Source organism: Scomber scombrus, chromosome 19 (assembly GCF_963691925.1).
Source record: "Scomber scombrus chromosome 19, fScoSco1.1, whole genome shotgun sequence".
NCBI lineage: Eukaryota > Metazoa > Chordata > Actinopteri > Scombriformes > Scombridae > Scomber > Scomber scombrus.
In genome coordinates this window covers 2365444-2388773 of record NC_084988.1, presented here as the reverse complement: position 1 = coordinate 2388773, position 23330 = coordinate 2365444, and the positions used below count along the sequence as shown (strand labels likewise).

General features: G+C 39.4%; 1 protein-coding gene across 1 annotated transcript; it reads left to right on the top strand.

Annotated features, from left to right (window-relative positions):
- Positions 1–422: 422 nt before the first annotated feature.
- On the top strand, positions 423–22239 carry LOC134001244 (nesprin-2-like). The gene is made up of 8 exons (XM_062440811.1): positions 423–510; positions 12206–12267; positions 14794–14889; positions 14998–15075; positions 16797–16889; positions 18539–18741; positions 19351–19550; positions 22229–22239. Exons 1-8 carry the CDS (start codon positions 423–425, stop codon positions 22237–22239), a joined length of 831 nt encoding a protein of 276 aa, XP_062296795.1.
- The last annotated feature ends 1091 nt before the right edge of the window (positions 22240–23330 follow it).

The window sequence follows — 23330 nt, the reverse complement described above, 5'->3', positions numbered from 1 at the left end:
TAGCCTTTGTTGCTAAGGTTGTTGCTAAGGTTATTCCATGGGTTGTTAGTTCAGATTGAATTTGGGCTCAAAACGTGTAGCTTGTATTTGAGAAGTTTCCAATTGAAGTAAAGAAGGTGCAACAGATGTGAAAGCCAATTACTACAGTTTGTTTACGTAGTCTCTGGAGTTGGCAGAAGCTGACCAATCAGGACAGACTGGACTCATCAGGAGGGGGGGGGGCCTTAAAGAGACAGGAGCTAAAACAACCTGTTTCAGACAGAGGCTGAACTGAGGGGCTGCATAAAGAGCCATAATATTAGTATAGACCTGGGAATGAGCATGATATGTCACCTTTACGCCACGAAACAGTGTTACACTCATGTTTTCTCTCTATCTTCCAGAGTGGTGCCATGCTGCCGGGAGGCTGTGGATGAGAAAGTATGTCGTCGGACGTCTACTACAGTGATGATGTGGTGGAGAGGAGCTCCTTCCCATTGGACATCGACAACGTCCACCTGCTGCTGCAGGGTCAGTGTCTCCTTACTGCCAGTAAAACACTACAGTGCAATGTTTGTGACTGACTGTGGTTGGTTATTCAGTTTTCAATCAGTTTTTTTAGTTTCAACACTATTTTTGCAGGTTTAATGACCAAAAATGCTGACCAAGGACTATGTTTAATACTTCAAATGGTTGATTTTGGTCTTATTTTATGTTCTTACAACTTCAGCGTTTTAAAGATCAGAGTAAAGAGAAACTATTCCAGCGGGCGTTCTGTGAGTGGAGGCTCATTGTTCTCACCCTGAGAGAAGTCTGAGGTCATACAAGTGTAAAAAGAAAAAGCCTCACGTCTTCATTTTTTAGTGTTTTATCTCTGTTACCGTGGAAACATAATAACTATTAAGCCTCAGTTATTCGTCTCACTCAGGGGAGCAGTTTGATGATTTCGTCTCAGTCCACTGCTGGCTACGTCCTGTTTCACTTTCGTCACTTTTTTTTTTTTTTTTTTTTTTTTTTTGAGGTCATGCCTGGTTTATTCTGCCTAAACTAAAGCCCCCCCCCCCCCCCCCCCCCCCCCCCCCACACACACACACACACACTCCTCACACCCCTCCCCATTCACTGAGAGGCATGAGTCACATTGCAAAAAAGCAATCCAGAGGGAGCGAGTGGGAGGGCGGAGGAGATAATAAACGCTGCTCGCTCATCAACTCACTGTCTCTCAGGGCATTTTGAAACATTTGGAGGAAAGCTGTGATGCACTGAGGCTCGTATTCTCCCTCCGTCTACTACGAGATATACCACTAGTTCTTTATAGACGTGACTTTAAATGGGTGTGTCACCTTATTTTGACTATTTTGATATATTGGTGCTATGAAACATCTGATTTTAAAATGAGACATGATCTATTCTTATGGATCAGAGCCCAAAAAACACTATTTTATTTGGTGCATTGTCACAATATATTCATAATTGATTCATCATTTCAGTCATTTATCAATCAAAAATGCTGAACATTAGCTGTGAGTGCATGTGAGTAATTGCTGACCTTTGGGTTTGCACTTGAGCAGCAACTAACAATCATTTTAATATTCAATTAACCTGCAGATAACTTTATCACTTAATGGTTAGTTGTTCAATTAGTTGTCAACTCAAGTCATCAAATGTCTTGTTTTCCCCCAAAAATCCCAAAATACTAAACTTTTATATAAGACATGAAGGTAAAAGCAGTTAATTCTTCATCCATTGAGATATTTTTGCTTGAAAAATGACTTAAATGATTAATCTATCAAATAGTTACAATCAATACAGTTGCTCATCAACCATTCGATTGGTTGCAGCTCTTGTTTGCACTGTTTATCAGGCAGAAGAAGCAATTGACAGTTAATTAGTAAAGTAATCAAGTCAATATAGATAATTGAAGTATTAATTATCATTAGTTGCAGCCCTATAAATGATCCGACTTTTACAAATACTCATTAAACCAAAGTAACATACTGTAACTCACTGACCAGTTGTCATGGAGAAGTCTGTGTATCTCTGCGTTATCTGAAAAAACAATCACATATATTGATTGTTGCTTCTTGTAATATCTTTCTCTTTTCACTGCATATATGAAATAAGCAACGAGGCACTAAAAGTCAGTGTTCAGACCGTGCATGACATTTGCAGGAAGGCTTTGATTTCTGCTTCCTCTTCAGTGCATCGTATCGCAGCTCCTTCTGTAAAGCGGTGTGTTATCGAGCCGAGGTTCGTCGTTAAAGTCGATTCTCTGGTGACGAACTGAAGGCCACGGTTAAACTCTTGAGGCCGACAGCAAATCTGACACGGCTTCATCTTTTCTCTTCTGCACTCATGTAATGATTGCTCCAGTAATACACTGCAGCACTGGCTCTCGTTTTTCCTCTTTTTCTCTTTCATTTCTTTTCGTTGTTTCTCTCTGTCCTCATTCACCTCTTTTCTTGCACCTCATATATTGTTTCAGGATGTTACAGCAGTAACTCTTGCCCATGTTTCCCCCCCTTTCTTTCTCCCCCCCCCCCCCATTTCTTGTTCTCACCTCACCTCTGTCTTCTCCTTGTTTTTCGGGACGATCACTGGAAGGTTTCTGCATTCAGCTATTTTTAGCACATCACTCCCCACATTTCCTTCCCACGTTAAGAACATGGTGTTTTTATTGAAGCCTTGTAAATTCTATTCCAGATATGTCATTTCCAGCTGGTACAATTTGCAGAACAGATGATGTAAGCTCAACGCCCCTCTGACAAGCCAGCTTGTTAACGTTAAATAAGACCGGGAAAGTCTTTTTTTTCTTTCTGTGTACATTTGAAGAGGTAATGATGAAGGAATGTCACTGAAAATAGCTCATACTGTGTGTGTGTGTGTGTGTGTGTGTGTATGAATGTTTGAAGCAGGGTTACATGATTTACTTTGTTGTTGTTTCATGTTAGGGAGGTTTACTGTCTTCAAACAGGCAGATAGCTTAAAGTGGAAATGTAGCGAAGGTGAAACAAACAACATACAAACAAATAATAATGTAAATAATTAAAGTGAGTTTTAAGAAGTGGATTAAAAAGAAACATAAAGTCAGTCAGCCAGATATCTTCAAGCAAGTTTTTTTTAAAGGTTTCCAAGCTGTTGGATGTTATTGTTATCTTTGTGTTCATGTCTTGAGGCTACGGCATCTTAACATGCCACTAATAGCCGCTAGACGCTCTAATTCTCTCTCTAGAAATACAGTCAATTAAGTCATTATGATCTCAATCTCTAACTTCACGCAATTAAGTGTGCTGTTGGTCATTTTGGATTTTTATGCTTTTTTTAATAAGATTTGAAGACGTATAGTAGCTTTGATGTCTGTGTGTGGGCGTTGATTGACAGCTGTGATTGACAGTTGGCTCACCTGCTGCTCTCCCCGGCTCCATAACTCACACTGACAGACTATTGTTGCAATATTTCACTAAGTTTAATGTCACTTGATAGCGATACCTGCCATTTTAACCCAATTTAGCTAAAGTAGCAAACCTTATCCTAAGTGTGCAGCCCTGTACTCCTTATTTGGAAAGTCCTGAAAGTCCAAAAAAGGTCAGAAGTGGCTGAATGTGTATATTACATAGTATACCATTTTTAACTTCTGATTGGATGAGCAGCCTACAGCCTACCTCCACAGTCACCCACTGCTTACCCCCTCTTCTCGTCATGTTCAGGCACAAACACACAGAGCTTTGAAGCAGACCTGTACGCTGCACACTGTGTCTGAGGACGAGGGGTGTTGCTATGACAACTGTGAACTTTCCCCACTGGGCGAAGAAGTAAAATCAATGAATCAATGAACCCAAATAAAAAGTGTTGTGCATACAGATTCTGATGATCTCACCGTCACCCCCAGTCAGTCTCCGAAAAACATGCCTGCTCAGCATCCTTCACAGAGACATTTCAGGAGTGTAGACGTCATGACAACAGTATCCAGCCTTTTACCCAAATCTGTTGCATTTCTAGAGTAGTTGTTTTCTCTGTCACATCTCAGTTTGAGTTTGAATAAGACTATCTTCTATTTTTGTAAGCATTGGCTATGATGACAAGTCTCACTGAGTTAGGTTTTAATTGTATTGCTGAAATTAATGTTGAAGTTAAAGTTAGAAATGTTGCTTCACTATACCTCTCAGTTTCTCTGCTTCAAATTATTCTTTATAAATGAGAGTAGAACACTACTTTATTAATCCCCCATGAGGATATTAATCACCTACATTTAACTCATGCAGACACCCTGTACACAAACTCACATCCAACAGCTGGAGAGGCCTGAGGACACAATGGCAGAAGCTTGCATCTGATATTGAGTCTCACAACTCTCCAGTTGCCAGCTGTCATTTTGCCAGATTTTTCTGCCATCTGGCCAGAGATTCAACCAGGCAACCTTCGGGGTACTATACCACTTCTCTGACCTCTGAGCTACCTATCCGCCCATGTAGCCCACCTATTATTTCTACCAGCCCACCCTAATATAGCAAAGCTAAAACCGTCCCTGACTCCAAATGGAAAAGTCGGTGTTGACTACAAGCAGCAACTCTGGGCTTCAAACCGGCACCAATGCACCTGCTTTATATACAGTCTGTGGCTTCAATTGGTCAATAATCTCCAATAATCAAGATTTCAAGATCAAGAAGACTACAGATTTAGCTAAATATGATGCAATGCAAACAGTAATTGCAAATAGAAACATATAGCATTGTTAATGGTTGGCTAAATATCTACACACAATGCCAACTACACATCTTAGCAACCCAGCATCTCCCATTCTCCTCTTCTTCATTGACACTTTAGTGTGTAAATTGGATGAATGTAGGTCAAATAAATGGTCCAATATTTTCCCAGCTGCTAAAATCAGAATTTGACACACTTTTTCCAGCTTTTTTGCTGCATAAAGAAAACCCACGAGGCTGCTGGAGGACTAGCTTTTTACAGGTCTTGTTTGGGCAGGCCTGAAACCTCAGTGAGTCAGATTTAAAAGAGGTGGAGCTGAACTCACCTGCTTTCCCCTTCAGGCTGGAAATGTTAGCTGGTTTGACAAGAATATTCTCACAAACTTAATCCGTTTTTTTCCCCCCTCAACATTTCTTCACTTGCAATCATGGATCTACAGCAGTCAGAGGAATAAACCATGTGTTTACTGGATAAAAGACGTTTGGTTTAAAAGTGATGTGCAGCAAGTGATTTTGCTGATCTGGTAACATTACCTGCTGAATCCCATCATGGGTGAGTTTATATTATTTGGCATTGACTTCTATTGGTACAGGACAAAGTAATGGGGTGCTCAACTAGGCTATGACTGTTTATACATAGACCTAATAAGAAAGAAGTGAAGGTGTCAATATCACTCCAAGCCAAAAATCAATCTAGACTGGAGAAGTTGTTTAAATGCATATTCTTTAAAAATCAGTTCTTCTCAGAGTACGGTTGGACATACTAAGCAAACAATAAGTAGTGAATGAGTCATGATTTCTAACTTCACCCGCAGTTTTGTATTGGTGAATCAATCAGTACAAGCTTCACTCTTCAACTTCCTCAACTTGTCTCACTATATAGGACATATATGAACATTAATGAGCATAAATTGATATATATGTTGTTGTATATGAGCCACTCTTTGGGGAAGGGGTAAAGTCTCCTATCCAGACTGTACCTGCTGCATTTGATGTTGATGAAACACTGAATGGAGCATTGCCCTGAAGGCTGCTATGACATTTAAGATAATACATGTCTGTACATATGGGGCCACTGTGTGAACGTTTACATCAAAGTGAACAGGGAAATTCCCACCAGCTGCCAGTCTAATGCTTTATTACTTCAGATATGAGTTTGAACAGATCTCAAACTAAATGCAACTAGTTTTGTGTTTGCTAGCAGACTTATTTAGCAATGTTTACATACTAGTATAAGACCACTAGCCATGTTAACAACATAGTGGTACTTAAGTATACAGATACTAGGTTATCTAAGAAGCTAGTAGTTTATTATCTAAAGAAAACCAAAATGTAGCTATTTAGCTAACATGCTAGTAGCCTGATAGCTAAACACAAAACCTTTCAGATTTCAGTAGCTAGCTAAAAATGGGATAGCAAGCTTTTAAAATATTTTTTTAGGAATGTTAATGTTTACATGGGATTCATATCTTTTACTACAACTATAAGACCAGTAGCCATGTTAACAAGATGTTGGTAGTTAACTAAAGAGATAGTAATGCTAGCTAACTAACCAAAATATATTTAATTAGCTATCATAATAACAGCCTGTTAGTTAAAAACAAAGTCTTCAGATTTCATTAGCTAAGATGAAAATATGCTAGCAAGCTTATTTAGCAATGTTAATGTTTCGGATTAGTATTTTTTACTATGACTATAAGACCAGTAGCCAAGTTAACAAGATGGTGGTAGTTAACTAAAGAGATAGCAGGTAACACGATTGTAGTTTTATTACCTAAAGAAAACCAAAATATATTTAGTTAGCTATCATAATAACAGCTTGTTAGTTAAAAACAAAGTCTTCAGATGTCATTAGCTAAGATGAAAATAGGCTAGCAAGCTTATTTAGCAATGTTAATGTTTCGGATTAGTATTTTTTACTATGACTATAAGACCAGTAGCCAAGTTAACAAGATGGTGGTAGTTAACTAAAGAGATAGCAGGTAACACGCTTGTAGTTTTATTACCTAAAGAAAACCAAAATATATTTAGTTAGCTATCATTATAACAGCCTGTTAGTCTTCAGATGTCATTAGCTAGGATGAAAATAAGCTAGCAAGCTGATTTAGCAATGTTAATGTTTGGGATCTTTAACTATGACTTGGATAAGACCAGTAACCATGTTAACAAGATGGTTGTGGTTACTAAACAAATACTAGGTTGGCTAATTTATTACCTAAAGAAAACCAAAATGTAATTTGTTATCTAGCTAAACACAAAATCTTTCCCAATAGTGAGAACCACACATAAAATATCAGTCTTTTTATTTTTGTTGAGGTTAAGCTTGATTGATGGTAGCCTACAACGGGTTGCAACGTGTTGTCCGACCACGTTGGAAATCAACTTTGTTTATAGTTGTTTCCGAAGTGCGTCACTCAAAGTGGAAAGTCGGCTGTCTCGGAGAGGGGAGGGAAGACGACGGAGACGCGATATCTATCATTTAAATACGGGGATAACACCGCCTATTTTCAGACAGTCTCTCCAGGAAGGCAGTCATAGAGTTGCACTTGGCTGTTCACATGAAATATGACATAAATAATTATGTCAGGAGAGTTGGGGAGAGCAGTTGAAGCCCTGACTGCTTTCTCACTGCTTACTCCCCCCTTATCTGCCGTTGGAGATGTGTGGGAACAGGAGGGTTAATAGGCATTTCCACCTGTATACTACAGCAGCATTTGACAAGCCAGGGGCCCACGCCAGAAGGTGCTACACATCATTTCACCTGAAAACCATCATTAGTTGAGTTGTTACCGCCCAGTTTCTCAGTGGCTACAATCCTGAAACTTTCCATTTAATGTATCGTCTGACTATTGAGAAATTCAGAAGAATTTTAATCCAAGCTGGCCACCAACAAGTTGAATCGTGTCCATTATACTGTAGTCTACAGCTTATCTAAAATAATAACAAAAAATAGCATGAGCAAAGGTAAAATGTGGTGTAGGTGTATTTGAAGTCTTTGAACCTACTGATCTCATCAAATTTGTGCATGTAATCCGTCTCCTCTCACTTCTAAATGGTTTCAACCACACATTGTGTTATTAGTACATAGTGCATTTCATAATGTGTTTCATAATCTGTTAGTATGATGCTTTTGGACTGTTTAACATATCAAACAAATGAAGTTAAAGACATTTGACAATAACATATTTCATGGTCTATCTACTGTGGAATGTTAATTAGAGCTGCAACAAACAATTATTTTCATTATCAGTTAATCTGATTATTTTCTCGATTCATGGATTTGGTTTTTAGTCCCATAAAATGTGTATCGCTGTTTTCGACAGCCCAAGATGACGTCATCAAATGTTTTGTTTTGTCCCAGCCAAAGGAACCCAAAATATATTTAGTTTACTCTCATAAACGACGTAAAGAAACCAGAAAATATTCACATTTCAATGAAGAAAATGTGGAAAATGTCTTCTTAAAAATGACTCAAAATGATGAATCAATTATCAAAACACTGTAGTTGGTGATTCATTTAATAGTTGTCAACTAATTAATCTGCTGATCGTTGCAACTCTACTCTTAATATCTTTGACTCAATGCAATTTTTGTTCAAATGTAGTTTTACATTAAGAATCTGCTGTTTTAGCTCTGTTGGACATTTATTGGAAACATCTTTTAATTTACACCTTGTCATTTGCTGGATGGTGTTCTTTTATAAATTGCAATCATTTACACATTTTTTAATGAGCCCTGTTATTGAGAAAGCAGGAATACATTTTCAGGTACTTATATAGTTGCTAAAATGGCAGCACTGTGACCGCCGCTGTGATTGCCTTGACGAAGGTAGTTTATTTAAAATAAGTCTTTTGGCAAACCCTCAAGTGTGTCACAGCTCTCCGGTTTCTTCATCCTCTTCATCTGCCAGTCAGGAATCCCTAAAAACACGATGCTCATCACTGTTTTGCTCTTTCATTGGTTTGCGTCCGTCCAGATTTAAAGCACCTTTAGAGAGCTGTGTTGCCAAAGTAAACTTATCCCTTCTTCCTCTTCTGTATCTTTGTTCGGGATATCTGATTAATTATAACAAGATGAGTCATCTCAGTCATCACAAGCTCCCTATGATTAAGATTAGACTAGCAAGTGAACTGAAGCCAGAGGTGACCTGCTGTTAAACATATTAAGTCAGGCTGTAAACTGTCCGTCCGTCCATACATCTCAGAGGACCGGGCAGACTGCTGGAAGGAAGGCTGGAGCTCCTCGCATGGAGGAGAATGGGCTGCTATAGTGTTGAGGATTTGGAGCTAATGCATTGAACTGGGAAACTAAAGATCAAACTGGGCCTTAGTTTAAGCATTTAAGTTATAAAGGATGAGGCGGTTTTGAAGAAAGCTATCCTACCTCATAAATAACGCTGAGTCTTACTTGAACTTACAGTAACCAGGCCTGTTGAAGAGATAAAGCTTTGTCAACATATTCCACTATTTAAAGGTATTTTAAGGTAGTTTGCAAAAAATAATCTGAAGGATTTATTTGCTGAGTCGGGAATTAAATCATATCAGTACAATGGAAGATGAGGACTGGATTATATGTGACATTCTTACTGTCACAGACCTGAGTGACTTCATTGAGGTTTACTGTGGTGAGTAATGACGAAGCCTTGTTTTTGATGCTTCAAAGCTTTCTGCAACCTGTAGCACATAATTATAATACAATAATGCATATACGTAATTATAGTTCTCCTTTTAAATGCAAATAGTGAGAAACTCATTATGTCTGCTCTGTGTCAGTAACGCCCTTCTTTACATTCATGCAGTTACATATTTTTGCAGGTGGCAGCTGTCAGGAGACAAATATAGCTCAACAGGACAGTGTATATTTCAAAATGTGGAGGGAAATAGTCACTTTGCCTATTTTGAATAAATGTGTCAACAGTATATTTAAATGCATTTTCAATATACATTAGTTTTTTCTATTAGTTAAATCTCCAATTTCAAGACATGCACTTGCAGGGAAGGTTGCAGTTAGTACATAATATGCAGCTTTTCTCTATTAGACTGCATTTAACCTTTGTGTCGTCCTCCCGGGTCAAAATGACCCCGTCTGTTTTGACTGTTCCTTCTTTCCTTCCTTCCTTCCTTCCTTCCTTCCTTCCTTCCTTCCTTCCTTCCTTCCTTCCTTCTGTCTGTCCTCCTCCCTCCCTCCTTCTCTCTTTCTTTCCTTCCTTTCTGTTTCATCCCTTCCTTCCTCCCTCCTTTCTTCCTCCCTCCTTCCTTCCTTCCTCCCTTCTTTCTTCCCTCCTCCTTCTTTCCTTCCTCCCTCCTTTCCTTCCTTCTTCCTTCCCTCCTTCCTTTCTTTCTTCCTTCCTTCCTTCCTTCCTTCCTTCCTTCCTTCCTTCCTTCCTTCCTTCCTTCCTTCCTTCCTTCCTTCCTTCCTTCTTCCTTGCCTCCTTTCTTTCTTCCTTCCTCCCTCGTTTCCTTCCTTCTTCCTCCCTTCCATCCTTCCTCCCTCCCTTCCTTCCTTGACTCGAGGACAACAGGAGGGTTAAATCTACTGCAAGTGCTTTAATATTTATTGTAGATGTTCATCAGAAATGTACAAAGTTTAAACAACATGTATTTACTTCAAAGCCAACATTTATAAATAAGAAGGTTTAAAACAGTCTCCATAGGAAGCTTGGTTTGTGTGTTTTATTTGAAGGTTTCTATCTTGCAGCTCTGTTTATGCTGAATTATTTTCTCTGCTTTCTGATTACGACACCGAGGCTCTCTGCTTGTTCAGGCAACACTCAAACCAAATACTTGTGTTTGTGAAACCAAAAGTTTCCCGGAGTGACTGACCGAACCCAACTGGGTGTTACTGTAGCTATCATAATAGCAACCAGCTTTTTTAAAAGGGCAAAGTTATTACTTCATAAACGCTCGGCTAATTTCACAATAGGTGCACAAAACCCTTTGTTCCTGTTGCATCCTGCTGTTTAAAAGAGTATCTTCTGGAGTATTTTGTGGCCCACAGCTGGGTAATAAACACTTGCCTCATTTCACATCTGTCATCAGGACTTGTTTATAAGTTTATACGTTTATAACCCTGCACAGAAATAATGTTTTATCCTCACAGGGACTTAAGAAAGTATGTTTGGTTTGGAAAATCATGCCATGTATTTGTGTAAAAATCACAACCACTCCCAGTGTTATGCACCACAGACTTTGTTTCCTGTAAAGCAGGTAGAGCCTCATACTTAAATAACTAATAAGGAAATCCTACATTATATTTTAAAAAGGGACTTTATCCTAAACGTCTGTAAAACAAATTGTGAAGGAAAGTTTGTGGTCATCTATAAAAGAAAGCTGACTTTGACTTATGGCCGTAGTCTCTAGTGTTGAAGTCAGAGTTCAGATTAGTTTATTAATTATTTTTAGCTTCTTGCACACAACAACACTGCTGTCATTTCTTCTGGAGTGGACAGTGTTTGTTTTGATATCATGGTGCCTGCACGTAAAGGGGGACTCCACTGAGTGTGTTCACAGGTGTTGTGGAGTCCTACTACTGTTTATGTGACAGTAGGAGAAATGTGATGAACTTCCTAAAAATGATGTCACTTAAGTCAGGGTTGGTTGGGGTTGAGACTACAGGTTTGAAAATAAAGAAAAATCTGAAGGTGTGGAGTTAAAAAGATGTGAAGATGCCAAACTTTTGTAGCTCCTCATTTCTCCTTAAGTGTAAAAACTCATCAGCCAATATCAGCAGAAGACATCAGATTTTCAGCCTGAACTGTAGCTGGTCCAATTGCATTGTGGGTAATGTAGGCACCAGCTAATGACAAAACTGTGAGATATAAAAAAGAGAAATTTTCAGCATCAATTTTGATCCTTTTTTAAAAATCATGCAATGCTAAATCAGTGTAGTACTCTTTAAAGTGCTCTATTAAACAGATATACAGCAACACATACTGTTAATGATAATATTAGCAGACCAGGAAGTAGATCCATCTCTTCTGCTGCAGACAATATAAACACAATCAATAGCTAAATGTGTGATTTACTGTTTGTGTGTGTGTGTGATATTATGAATTAAATTAACATCCTGTGTTTCTGTTTCTTCTTCTTCTTCTTCTTCTTCTTCTTCTTCTTCTTCTTCTTCTTCTTCTTCTTCTTCTTCTTCTTCTTCTTCTTCTTCTTCTTCTTCTTCTTCTTCTTCTTCTTCGTCTTCTTCTTCTTCTGCTTCTTCTTCTTCTTCTTCTTCTTCTTCTTCTTCTTCTTCTTCTTCTTCTTCTTCTTCGTCTTCTTCTTCTTCTTCTTCTTCTTCTTCTTCTTCTTCTTCTTCCTTCTTCTCCTTCTCCTTCTTCTTCTTCTTCTTCTTCTTCTTCTTCTTCTTCTTCTTCTTCTTCGTCTTCTTCTTCTGCTGCTGCTTCTTCTTCTGCTTCTTCTTCTTCTTCTTCTTCTTCTTCTTCTTCTTCTTCCTTCTTCTTCTTCTTCTTCTTCTTCTTCTTCTTCTTCTTCTTCTTCCTTCTTCTTCTTTTTCTTCTTCTTCTTCTTCAACAGTGGAACAAGTACAGATTCAGAAAAGGACCTTCACAAACTGGGTCAACGCTCAGCTGGGAAAGGTGAGTCGTGTCTCTGACCTCTGACCTCTGACCTCTCTATAAGGACCAAGGAATTAAAGATTATTTATCATTGTTAGCTGTGCTGGATACAAGCATGGAATGAGCTCCTAGAATAACATGTTAAAGAATTAGTCCAGAAGAGCTAAAAGTTGATTCTTCCTATCTCAAACAGTGAGTCTAATGATCATTAACATGCACATTTAGCTTGTGAACACTATAATTAGTCACCTGACCCAAAACCAGAGAGACAGAAACTCACCTGTTACCAGAAAAAAGTTTAAATGCCTTTTTTTTAAATCTTACATAGTATAAAACTTTACACACAGTGAATTCCATTCCTGAGTTAATTCAGGTTAATGAAACCATTTCCTCCCACGTGCAGGAACATGTGATGGCATGTTATAATGATAATGTGCTCACATATTTCCTTAATATATAACATGATGTCATAATAAGGTGTTGCCAGATATTCAGAAACAGAGACATAAGACATTAAAAATATGTTTTCATTACGTTAATAGATGATGCATATTTTTGGAGAGTTTAAATTTAAAATGCTTCCCTATACAGTAAATAGTATACAGTAGAAATGGTATAGAGTATCATTTGTAATAATAAAGTCAAGTTATAAAGGTTTCACATTGCAAAGACAGTTATATCTGAACTGTATGGATGAAATATAAATGTCCTCCTGACAGCAAAGTGCAGCTCCTTTTATTTTAAATTTACACCCTCTCGCTTCCTCATCTGATTCTTTTTGTGTTGTTCTGATTGGTCTAAATGTTTCATGATTTATGTAATAATAATAATAATAAAGTTTTTCAAAATTACAAAGTATTTTACAAGTGAGTCATAAAGGGAACAAAGGACAGTATAAAATGCCAAAAACACACACATTCCCACATGTGTATCATTAAAGAATTAAATTAAATCAATAAATAATGAATAGAAGAAAGTCGTACAATAAAAGTTTCAGAAGTGATTTAAAAGACGATAATGAATGTAAAAGTTAGATTTTCGGGGTAGATTAATCTGTAATATGAATGTCAGCTCATCAGTGACTCTTTATTTTGTCCCCCTTCAGTGTAAATACTGGGATAATAAAGGGACATTTTTAACTTCTAACATATGAAGAACACAATCTCCTCAATTTGTAAAGCATAATATTAAATTCTTCTATGAGCGAATGTAAACAAAATCAATCCATGCTTTGTGAGTGATATAAAACCTTAAAAACTTCACCACATCTTAATTTTAATTAACACTCCAAATTAGTTTTATCTAAATCCATTCTGAGCTGAATTCAGAGAGATTATAAGACTGTCCTGAGTCTGACTCAGCAGCAGACTGTCAGGTGTCTCTGCTTCACGGAGGAGGTCAGCTGTGAATGTGACAGTGGAGGACAGTGGAGTTGGGGGGGGGGGGTCGTCGGGGAGAAGGGGGGAGGGGGGCGTGTATGTAAATATAGCATTGAGGAGCAAGGTTCACAGCACACAGACAGACAGCAACAGACGGCTGCCACCTTCCCTCCCCTCAACCCCCCTCAGTCTGAGTGCTGGAGACTCTGCCAATAAACTGAATAGTGGAGATAATTGTTAATCTCTTGGTGGTTGTTCACATTAGAGCGAACATTGCAACAAACTCTCGAAAGTCCTGACTCACTGAAAGTCCAGAGACAGTGTTTATATACATTAAGCTTCAACGTCATTTAACTACTATGGTTTGGATCTGTGAAGTAGGAAGTTCATTTAGACGTTTGGAATTTGTTTTAACCTTCCTGTTGTCCTCGAGTCAAGGAAGGAAGGTAGGAAGGAAGGGAGGAAGGAGGAAGGAAAGGAGGGAGGAAGGAAAGGAGGGAAAAAGGAAGGAAGGGAGGGAGGAAGAAGGAATGAAAAGAGGGAGGAAGGATGGAAGGAAGGGAGGAAGAAGGAAGTAAAAGAGGGAGGAAGGAAGGGAGGGAGGAAGAAGGAAGGAAAGGAGGGAGGGAGAAGGAAGGAAAAGAGGGAAGAAGGAAGGAAGGGAGGGAGGAAGAAGGAATGAAAAGAGGGAGGAAGGATGGAAGGAAGGGAGGAAGAAGGAAGGAAAAGAGGGAGGAAGGTGGGAGGGAGGAAGAAGGAAGGGAGGGAGGGAGGAAGGAAGGAAAGGAAGAAGGAAGGAAAGGAGAGAGAGAGGAAGGAAGGAAGGAAAGAAAGACAGAAGGAAGGAGGGAGGGAGAAAGGAAAAGAGGAAGGGAGGAAGGAAGGAAGCTAGGGGGGAAGAAAGAAAGAGATAAGGAGGGAGAGAGGAAGGAAGGACAGAAGGAAGGGAGGAAAGAAAGAGGAAGGAAAGAAAGAGAGAAGGAGGGAGGGAGGAAGGAAGGAAGGGAGGAAAGAAGGAACAGTGAAAACAGATTTCCCGGCAGTTAAACTGTCGCTGAACATTTTCATCATAACTCTTTAACTCTTATAAACTAGAATCAGTGACATTTTGAGCCCTTTGAGTGTTTTCTAGCTTAAAATAAAGTAAATGTGTGTGTTGCTGTTACAGAGGAGGCCGCCATGCATGGTCGCCGATCTGTTCAGGGATTTCTGCGACGGCTCCAAACTGCTGGACCTGCTGGAGACGATGAGCGGCCAGCGCTTCGTGAGTCCCGTCTCAGCTGAGCACTTAACATGTTTTACCACCAACAGGCAACCACAGCGTAATGAACCCAGCTGACTGACTGACTGATACCCTGGTTGTGTTTTACAGAGTCGGGAGAGAGGCAGAGGGACGTTTCAGCACAGGAGCAACATTGAGAAAGCTCTCTCCTTTCTAAAGAATAAATCGGTAAATGATGACACCTTCATGGCAGCAAACACTAACTGCAGACAAACCACAGTTTATTTGGAATAAACACTAATCTGTATATGGGTCAGTGATAAATAAGATGAGCAATTAAAAAAATCTTTAAAATGTGTCTGAAAAGCAGCATCAGGTTTGTTAAAATGTACATTTAGTATTTTTGTCATCTTTTTGTCCATTTGAAATGACATTTGCACCATTTTTAACCAAAAGTAAGACTGAATGCTCCTGAAAATGTCAAATGGTGTAACCACAAAAGAATGATAAATATTACATATTTTATCACCTACAGTGTATTTAAGTGGACTTATACTAATAATGACTTCATTTAATAAATGTAAATGTTTCCTGATCTCCATGGTAACCCAGAGTAAATGTAATATTTAGAACAATTGTATTCCATTACCTTTATTTAATATAAAGTTATAATGTAAGATCATGCCAAACTAGTTGATATGGTGTTTTATTGACAATTTACTGTTTTTAAGCAAGTTGAATTATTTGGTACAAAGTTTTTATGGTTACACCACTTAGACATTTTTACCATAATCCTCTAATATATTCTCTCAAAATGGATTAAAAGCAGAAATTTGATGCTGGGTCCACAAAAAAAGAATGTGTGCAAGTTATTCATACGTTTATTTTCATATTTTAACCCTTTAAATTTAAACTAAACCACATGGACACAAAAAAAACCATCATTGACCCATTTATTATGGTTACTGGGACTATTCAGACAGTTTATTTGGGCCTAATATTACACTATTCTATATATGTGTCAGTGATGAATAAGGATTTGCAAGAAGAGCAATTCAAAAATATCTTTAAAAATAGTTTTAAAAGCAGCATCAGGTTTGTTAAAATGCACATTTAGTATTTTTGTTGGTTTTATATCATTTGAAATGACATTTGCACCATTTTTTACCAAAAGTAAGATTGAATGCTCCTGAAAATGTCAAATGGTGTAACCACAAAAGAATGATACATATTACATATTTCATCCACCTACAGTGCATTTATAAAACACTGCTTAAAACCCACTTGTTCACCTTGGCCTTTGGTGGAGTATAGCCGCTTTTATTGGGTCTTTTATCTGTTTTATTTCTCTATATTATTTTGTTTTTTATTGTTTTTATTGCTTTTATTGTTTGTTTGTTTTTATTGATTCTGCTTATTTTTACTGTAAAGCACTTTGGTAGGCCATTGGCTGTTTTACATGTGCTATATAAATAAAGATGACATTGACAAAGATGACATTATAAAAAAAATATTACTTCATTTAAAACATCAAATAAAGTAGTTCTACTTTTAGATTTTAAAGCATTTTATGTCGATATGATGAGCCAGACATATCCCAAAAACAACAATTTTTTCTAAATAAGTTTTGGCAAATTATGTAAAACTTATTATTAACAACATAGTGTTGTGTTGCAAGAGTGGATTATATTTATTCCACTTTTATTTTGCTGTGTATAATCAGATTTATACTGGTTACACCAATTGGACACTGGGTTGCATCACGTCATTGATCTGTATTTGCAGGTCAAAATTTCCAACTCCAATATGCAGCTACTTGAAAAAATACATTTGTGGCATATGGTTCATCTAATTATTGACTGGCATCTATTTCATGGACTAATGAGGTCTTTTTCTCAATTGAGACTTTCTGTATATAGTCTGTAAATATTTTGTTGTTTCCTCCTCAGATCAGACTAGTCAACATAAACATTCCTGACATCATGGATGGTAAACCGTCCATCATCCTCGGCCTCATATGGACGATCATCCTGCAGTATCACGTGAGTTTAAAGACACACACCGGAGCATAAACCCGCCCCTGCTGCTGTAGAGGTATAAATACATTCAGCGCACACTACTACTACTACAGTCTACAGTTAGCCAGTTAGCTGAGTTAGCCGCCGAGCTAGCCACTGAGTTAGCCGCCGAGCTAACTGCAGAGTTGGCCACTGAGCTAGCCGCCAAGTTAGCCACCGAGCTAGCAGTTGAGTTAGCAGCAGAAAGCTCTCAGACCTAGCGTCCATGTTTCTGGTAGAGGTGGTGACTTTGATTGACAGGTGACACTTGGTAGGGGGCGGGGCTTCAGCGTTTGGGAGCAGAGAAATAGGCAGACTTTTACACAACTTTGAAGCCTAATTTCATATATTTGGCGATTTTTTTAATCATTCAAATTTGGCAGGGTGGTTAACAACACACTTTTCTGTGGTATGTCCAACTCAGAACACATATTTATTCTTACTTTATACAGACTTTATTCATTTTTTACAGATTTCTTTCATCTTTTGTGTCTTATTATCTGCTTTGATTTACAGCATTGTTATCTCACTGTCAGATATTAACCTCTTAAAGAAGGCTGTACTGTTCTCTTGTTTTCTCTACATGAAAAATAATGATTTTAAAAAAGTAAATTGAGTAGATTTCCTGGGATCAGTTTCATGCAGTTTAGCTAATTAGAGCAAGAAGGAAGTTTCTTATAATGCAGGAAATACATCGTTTAACCCTCCTGTCGTCCTCCCGGGTCAAATTGACCCCATCTCTTTTGACTGTTGACTCTCCTTCCTTCCTTCCTTCCTTCCTTCCTTCCTTCTTTCCTTATTTTTTCTTTCGTTCTTCCCCTCCTTCCCTCTTTCTTTGCTCCCTTCCTCCCTCTCTCCCTCCCTCCCTTCCTTCTCTCCTTACTTCCTTACTCTTTTCCTCCTTTCCTTCCTTCCTTCCTTCCTTCCTTCCTTCCTTCCTTCTTTCCTTCCTTCCTCCCTTTCTTTCTTCCTTCCTCATTCCTTCCTTCCCTCTTTCCTCCCTTACTCCTTTGCTTCCTTCCTTCCTACTCCCTCCTTACTCCTTTACTTCCTTCCTCTTTTCCTTCCGCTCTCCCTCCTTACTCCTTTCCTTCCTTCCTTCCTTACTTCCTTCCTTTCTACTCCCTTACTCCTTTCCTTCCTTCCTTCCTTCCTCCCTTTTTTTCCCTCCTTCCTCATTCCTTCCTTCCTTCTTTCCTCCCTTACTCCTTTCCTTCCTTCTTTCCTTCCTCCCTCCTTACTCCTTTACTTCCTTCCTCTTTTCCTTCCGCCCTCCCTCGTTACTCCTTTCCTTCTTTCTTCCTTCCCTTCCTTCCTTCTTTCCTTCCTTCCTTCCTTCCTTCCTTCCTTCCTTCCTTCCTTCCTTCCTTCCTTCCTTCCTTCCTTCCTTCCTCCTCCCTCCCTCCTGTCCTCCCTTGACCTGAGGACAACAGGAGGGTTAACATCCCAAAAATATAACTGTTGCTATTTAAAGCTTCTTATTTTGTGCATTAGAAGCACTTTTCCCTCCTTTATTCTGACCCTTATTTTGTCCAGTTTGTAGTTTATTTGTTGTTTGACATCTTCTGACCTTTTTCACTCAGTTTCCAAAATATAAACGCTGAACACAAACTTTGTGTTAATGTCTTCTTCAGATCGAGGAGTTGGCCAGCAGCCTCTCGTTCAGCTCCCGTCAGTCGTCCATGGAGTCTCTGGCCAGTCTGGACTCGCGCTCCACCCTGTCGAGTCGCTCGGCCAGCAGCAGCCCCGTTCCTCCCAGAGCCTCGCCGCTGCACAACCGCTTCAAGGTGTCTGCCAAGAAGGCCCTCTTGCTCTGGGTCCGGGAACAGTGCCACAAGTAAGCACCCGATCGACGGAAAGGGGGAAACAAGCATCTAAATGTGTTGTGTGTGTGTGTGTGTGTGTGGAGTTCATGCAGGGATACACAAGTGATATAAAAACCTCCTAATAGATGCAACACTTCTGCTGGAGGCCAAGTATGAAGTAAGGGCCGATATATCCTGTCTGATATTCCCATGTCTGGACTTAAATCCAAAAATTGCTCAAGAATTCACAATTCTATACACATGAGCTTTAACATTTTTATCACTTGTCTAATTCCTGCATCTATTTATAAATGTGCACACTTAATGCCATTTCTTGTGTTTTACTGTAAATAAAAAGAGCTCATAATGCAGTTTTAAAATAGCCTTTTTAAAGGTGCTTTTAAGGCCAACGACTCAGAGAGGTTATGTGAATTTAAATACGGCATGCTATTTATTGCAAGAGCACGGAGGGAGCTCCTTTAAGAACTACAGTATAGGGTATTTAGCTATTTCTGCTTCTCTGTTTTAGTCATTTAGACTTGATCTTTAAGCTCTTGTGTAAATGATTTGAACATGTCTGACTCTGTGATAAGTTAACTTTAGTATTAATAATAATAGTATAATGACTCTTTCCCTGTCAGAGCTGGCTGTTCAATCAATGTGAAAGACTTCAAGGCGAGCTGGAGGAGCGGAGTGGTGTTTCTGGCGATCTTGTACGCTCTGCGGTCCGACTTGGTGGATCTGTCCAAAGCCAGAACCAGAAGCAACAGGCAGAACCTGGAGGAGGCCTTTCGCGTTGCGGAGAAAGAGCTGCGGATCCCCAGACTGCTGGATCCTGCTGGTGAGTGACTGAACTTTACCACAGACACCAGTTTATTACAGTGCAGCAGCGTTTGCAGGAGGATCTGAGGTCAAGAGATTCTGTGTTGATGACATCACAGTTAGTGGATGGCTTTAATTAGGGATGTGTCTCAAATCTGTTTTGTTCACTTCTTATCAATCAAATCATTTTTATTGACAATGAAAACAACAAAAATATCAGATCAGAACTTTTTTTAATTCAGATTTCAAATTTAGTCTTACATCTGATAAATATTGTAATGTGTGTAATATTCTAACTTATTACCTACTATTTTAATGACTGAAATACAAAGTTCAATAACTACAGGGTCGCCCATAAAGTTGGAATAAAATATTTTTTACCTCTTTCCATGAAATGATTGTGACAATGTGATTTATTCTTGATAGATAAAGTGTATATATTCTCAAAAGTGTATTGATCAGTCTCATTACACCTGGTTAAAGGTGATTACTGATGTGTATAAATAGAAAATAAAAAGAGGAACGTGTCTGAAAACAAAATTATTCCAACTTTATGGGCGACCGTGTATTTTCACATTTAGGCTTCTTCTCATTTGCATGTATACACATAGAAAAGGTTAAATAAGCCACTAATTTGTGTCTCGGTTCAGGTAAACACTGGACTCAAATACACAAGTTAGAGACATTAACATTCATCTTTATTTAACCTTTGTGTCGTCCTCCCGGGTCAAACTGACCCCGTCTGTTTTGACTGTTCCTTCTTTCCTTCCTTCCGTCTGTCCTTCTCTCTTCTTTCTTTCCTCTCTCTTTCCTCCCTCCATCTTTCCTTCCTTCTTCCTTTCCTCCCTCCCTCCTTCTCTCTTTCTTTCCTTCCTCCCTTCCTTCTTTCCGCTGTCCTTCTTTCCTTACTTCCTCCCTTCCTTCTTTCCTCTGTCCTTCTTTCCTTCCTCCCTCCCCTCCTTCTTCCCTCTGTACTTCTTTCCTTCGTTCCTCCCTCCCTCCTTTCCTTCCTTCCTTCCTTCCCTCCCTCCCTCCCTCCCTCCTTCTTTCCTCCTTTCCTTCATTCCTCCCTCCTTTCCTTCCTTCCTCCCTCCTTTCCTTCCTTCATCCTCCATTTCTTCCTTGACTCGAGGACAACAGGAGGGTTAAAGGGTAGAGCGGGCAAAGTGGGTCACGGGGAAAGGTGAGGGGGCTGTAGGTTGGGCAACAGGCTGGAAGTAGAAAGGCAAAATTCAAATCAAAACAACTTTATTTTCCACCTTTGTTGTTGCACAAAAGTAGAAATCCGTCTTCATCTTGCATTAAAATCGACATCAATATCACATCATGTTAAATGCAACTTCATGCAAAAGAAAGGAACACAGTGCTACAAGTAATATAAAATAATTTAAGACCAACATAATAAGAAATAAAGTGACAGGTACATGAGATGCACGTCCATGATTAACCGGTTTAACAGATGTATGGCATGTGGTGTTAATTGTTTTCTCTTTGTTCTGTGGATGCTGTACCGGCTCCCTGAAGGCAGGAATGTTCAGCCGCTTTAATACAGTGATAGTACGCTAACAGGTTTAGTGTTATAGACTTATATCACACTGCTTAGTTTGACTATTAAAGAGACAGGGAATTTAATGTTTTAATTCTCCTTAGAGGACTTCATGTGAATATAATTTGCATCAGTAGTATGGTGACGCTTTGCACATACAGTACTGCCACTGCTTATTCTGCCTGTGTCATGTCACTTTAACCCTCCTGTTGTCCTCGAGTCAAGGAAGGAAGGGAGGAAGAAGGAAGGAAGGGAGGAAGGAAGGAAAGAAGGAAGAGAGGACAAAGGAAGGAAGGGGAGGAAGGAAAGGAGGGGGGAAGGAGGGAAGGACGGAGGAAAGAAGGAAGGAAGGAAGGTAGGAGGGAGGGAGGAAAGAAGGAAGGAAAGAGGGAGGGAGAAAGGAAAAGAGGAAGGGAGGAAGGAAGGAAAGAAGGACAGAGGAAGGGAGGACGGAAGAGAGGAAGGTAGGGGGGAGGAAAGAAAGAGGGAAGGAGGGAGGAAGGAAGGAAGGAAGGAAGGTCAGAAAGAAGGAAGAAAGGGGGATGGAGGGAGGAAAGAGAGAGGAAGGAAAGAGAGAGGAAGGAAAGAGAGAAGAAGGGAGGAAAGAACGAACAGTCAAAACAGACAGGGTCAATTTGACCCGGGAGGACGACACAAAGGTTAAGACGATAAACTGAGAATGAAAATGAAATGTTTACAACGTTTTCTGCAGATTAAATGCATGTTTATATATTTGTTCTTCTTCTATCAAACATCTGAAACGTCTCTTTAGATTATTAACTGCTGCATGATGCTTTCATTGCACTTTCTTTTTCATTTTCTTCTCAATTTATCAAGATGATGCTGATGCAGAAACACTTTGACAACCTTCTGAGTTTTAGGAAGCAGACTCACTCGACCTGCACACGTGTTGCACTTTATATTTAGATTCATGAGTTTATATTTATAATTATTTCAGTTGCACTTCATCAGTTCTTCTAATTTCCATGCAAGCTCTGTTGAAGTCTTTCACTCATTCCAGAGATAATCCCATCATGCTTCCTTACTCTGCCACAAACACTCAAAACTATCTTTTTTTTCTCCAAATATTCCGACTTTCCCCCAGCGATGAGCTCGTGTGGTGCCGTGTGAATCTGTGTGAATGTGTGCAGACATGTGCTGAGACTGAACCAAGCCCAGCGAGCCTGAGGCCGATCTGACAGTCTGCTGACTCGCTCGCTGCTTGAGATAAAACCTTCACTTGTTTCACTTTGCTCTGCTTGTATTTATTTACTTCTATCAGCCGGATGCCTGCGAAGACTGAAAAAGTAACATCTTTATTTCTCCGCTTTTAAGTATCAATCTGTGCTTCAGGAGCTTTTCTGATATGCTAGTTTAAACCTTTTAGCAGTGGTGTGAGACTTGATCATGGAGGATTGTGATGATTGTTATGATGATGATGATGATGCAGATGTGGACGTTCGAGATCCGGATGAGAAGTCCATCATGACCTACGTGGCCCAGTTCCTGCAGTACTCCAGAGACCAGCCGATGATGGACGAAGAGGTCTGTATTATATTTTATGTAAAATACTAAATGCACCATTTTTACACTGCAGCTATGTTTGCAGGAAAGCAAAAATTACTACAGATGATTAACCCTCACATACTGTTCATATTCTGCCTCATAATTCTCTCCTTCTTTCCTTCCTCCATCACCCTTTCTTCCTTCCTTCCTTTCCTTCCTCCCTTCCTTCCGTCTGTCCTTCCTTCCTCTTCTCGCTTTCTTTCCTTCCGCTCTTTCCTCCCTTCCTTCTTTCCTTCCTCCATCCCCTTTCTTCTTCCTTCTGTCCTTCCTTCCTCCCTCCCTCCTTCTTTCCTCCCCTCCTTCCTTCTTTCCTTCCTTCCTTCCTTCTTTCCTTCCTCCATCCCCCCTATCCCCTTCCTTCCTTCCTTCCTTCCTTCCTCCCTTCCTTCCTTCCTTCCTTCCTTCCTTCCTTCCTTCTTTCCTCTGTCCTTCTTTCCTTCCTTCTTTCCCCTTCTTTCCTTCCTTCCTTTCCTTCCTCCCTTCCTTCCTCCCTTCCATCCTTCCTCCCTTCCTCCCTCCTTTCCTTCCTTCCTCCCTCCCTTCCCTTCTTCCTCCTTTCCTTCCTTGACTCAAGGACAACAGGAAGGTTAATACATGTTTGATTATCTCTTAATGAGGAGTATATTCTATTTATTTATGGAGAGTAAAAAAATGTCCAGGAGAAAATGTTATAGAATATGAAGAATG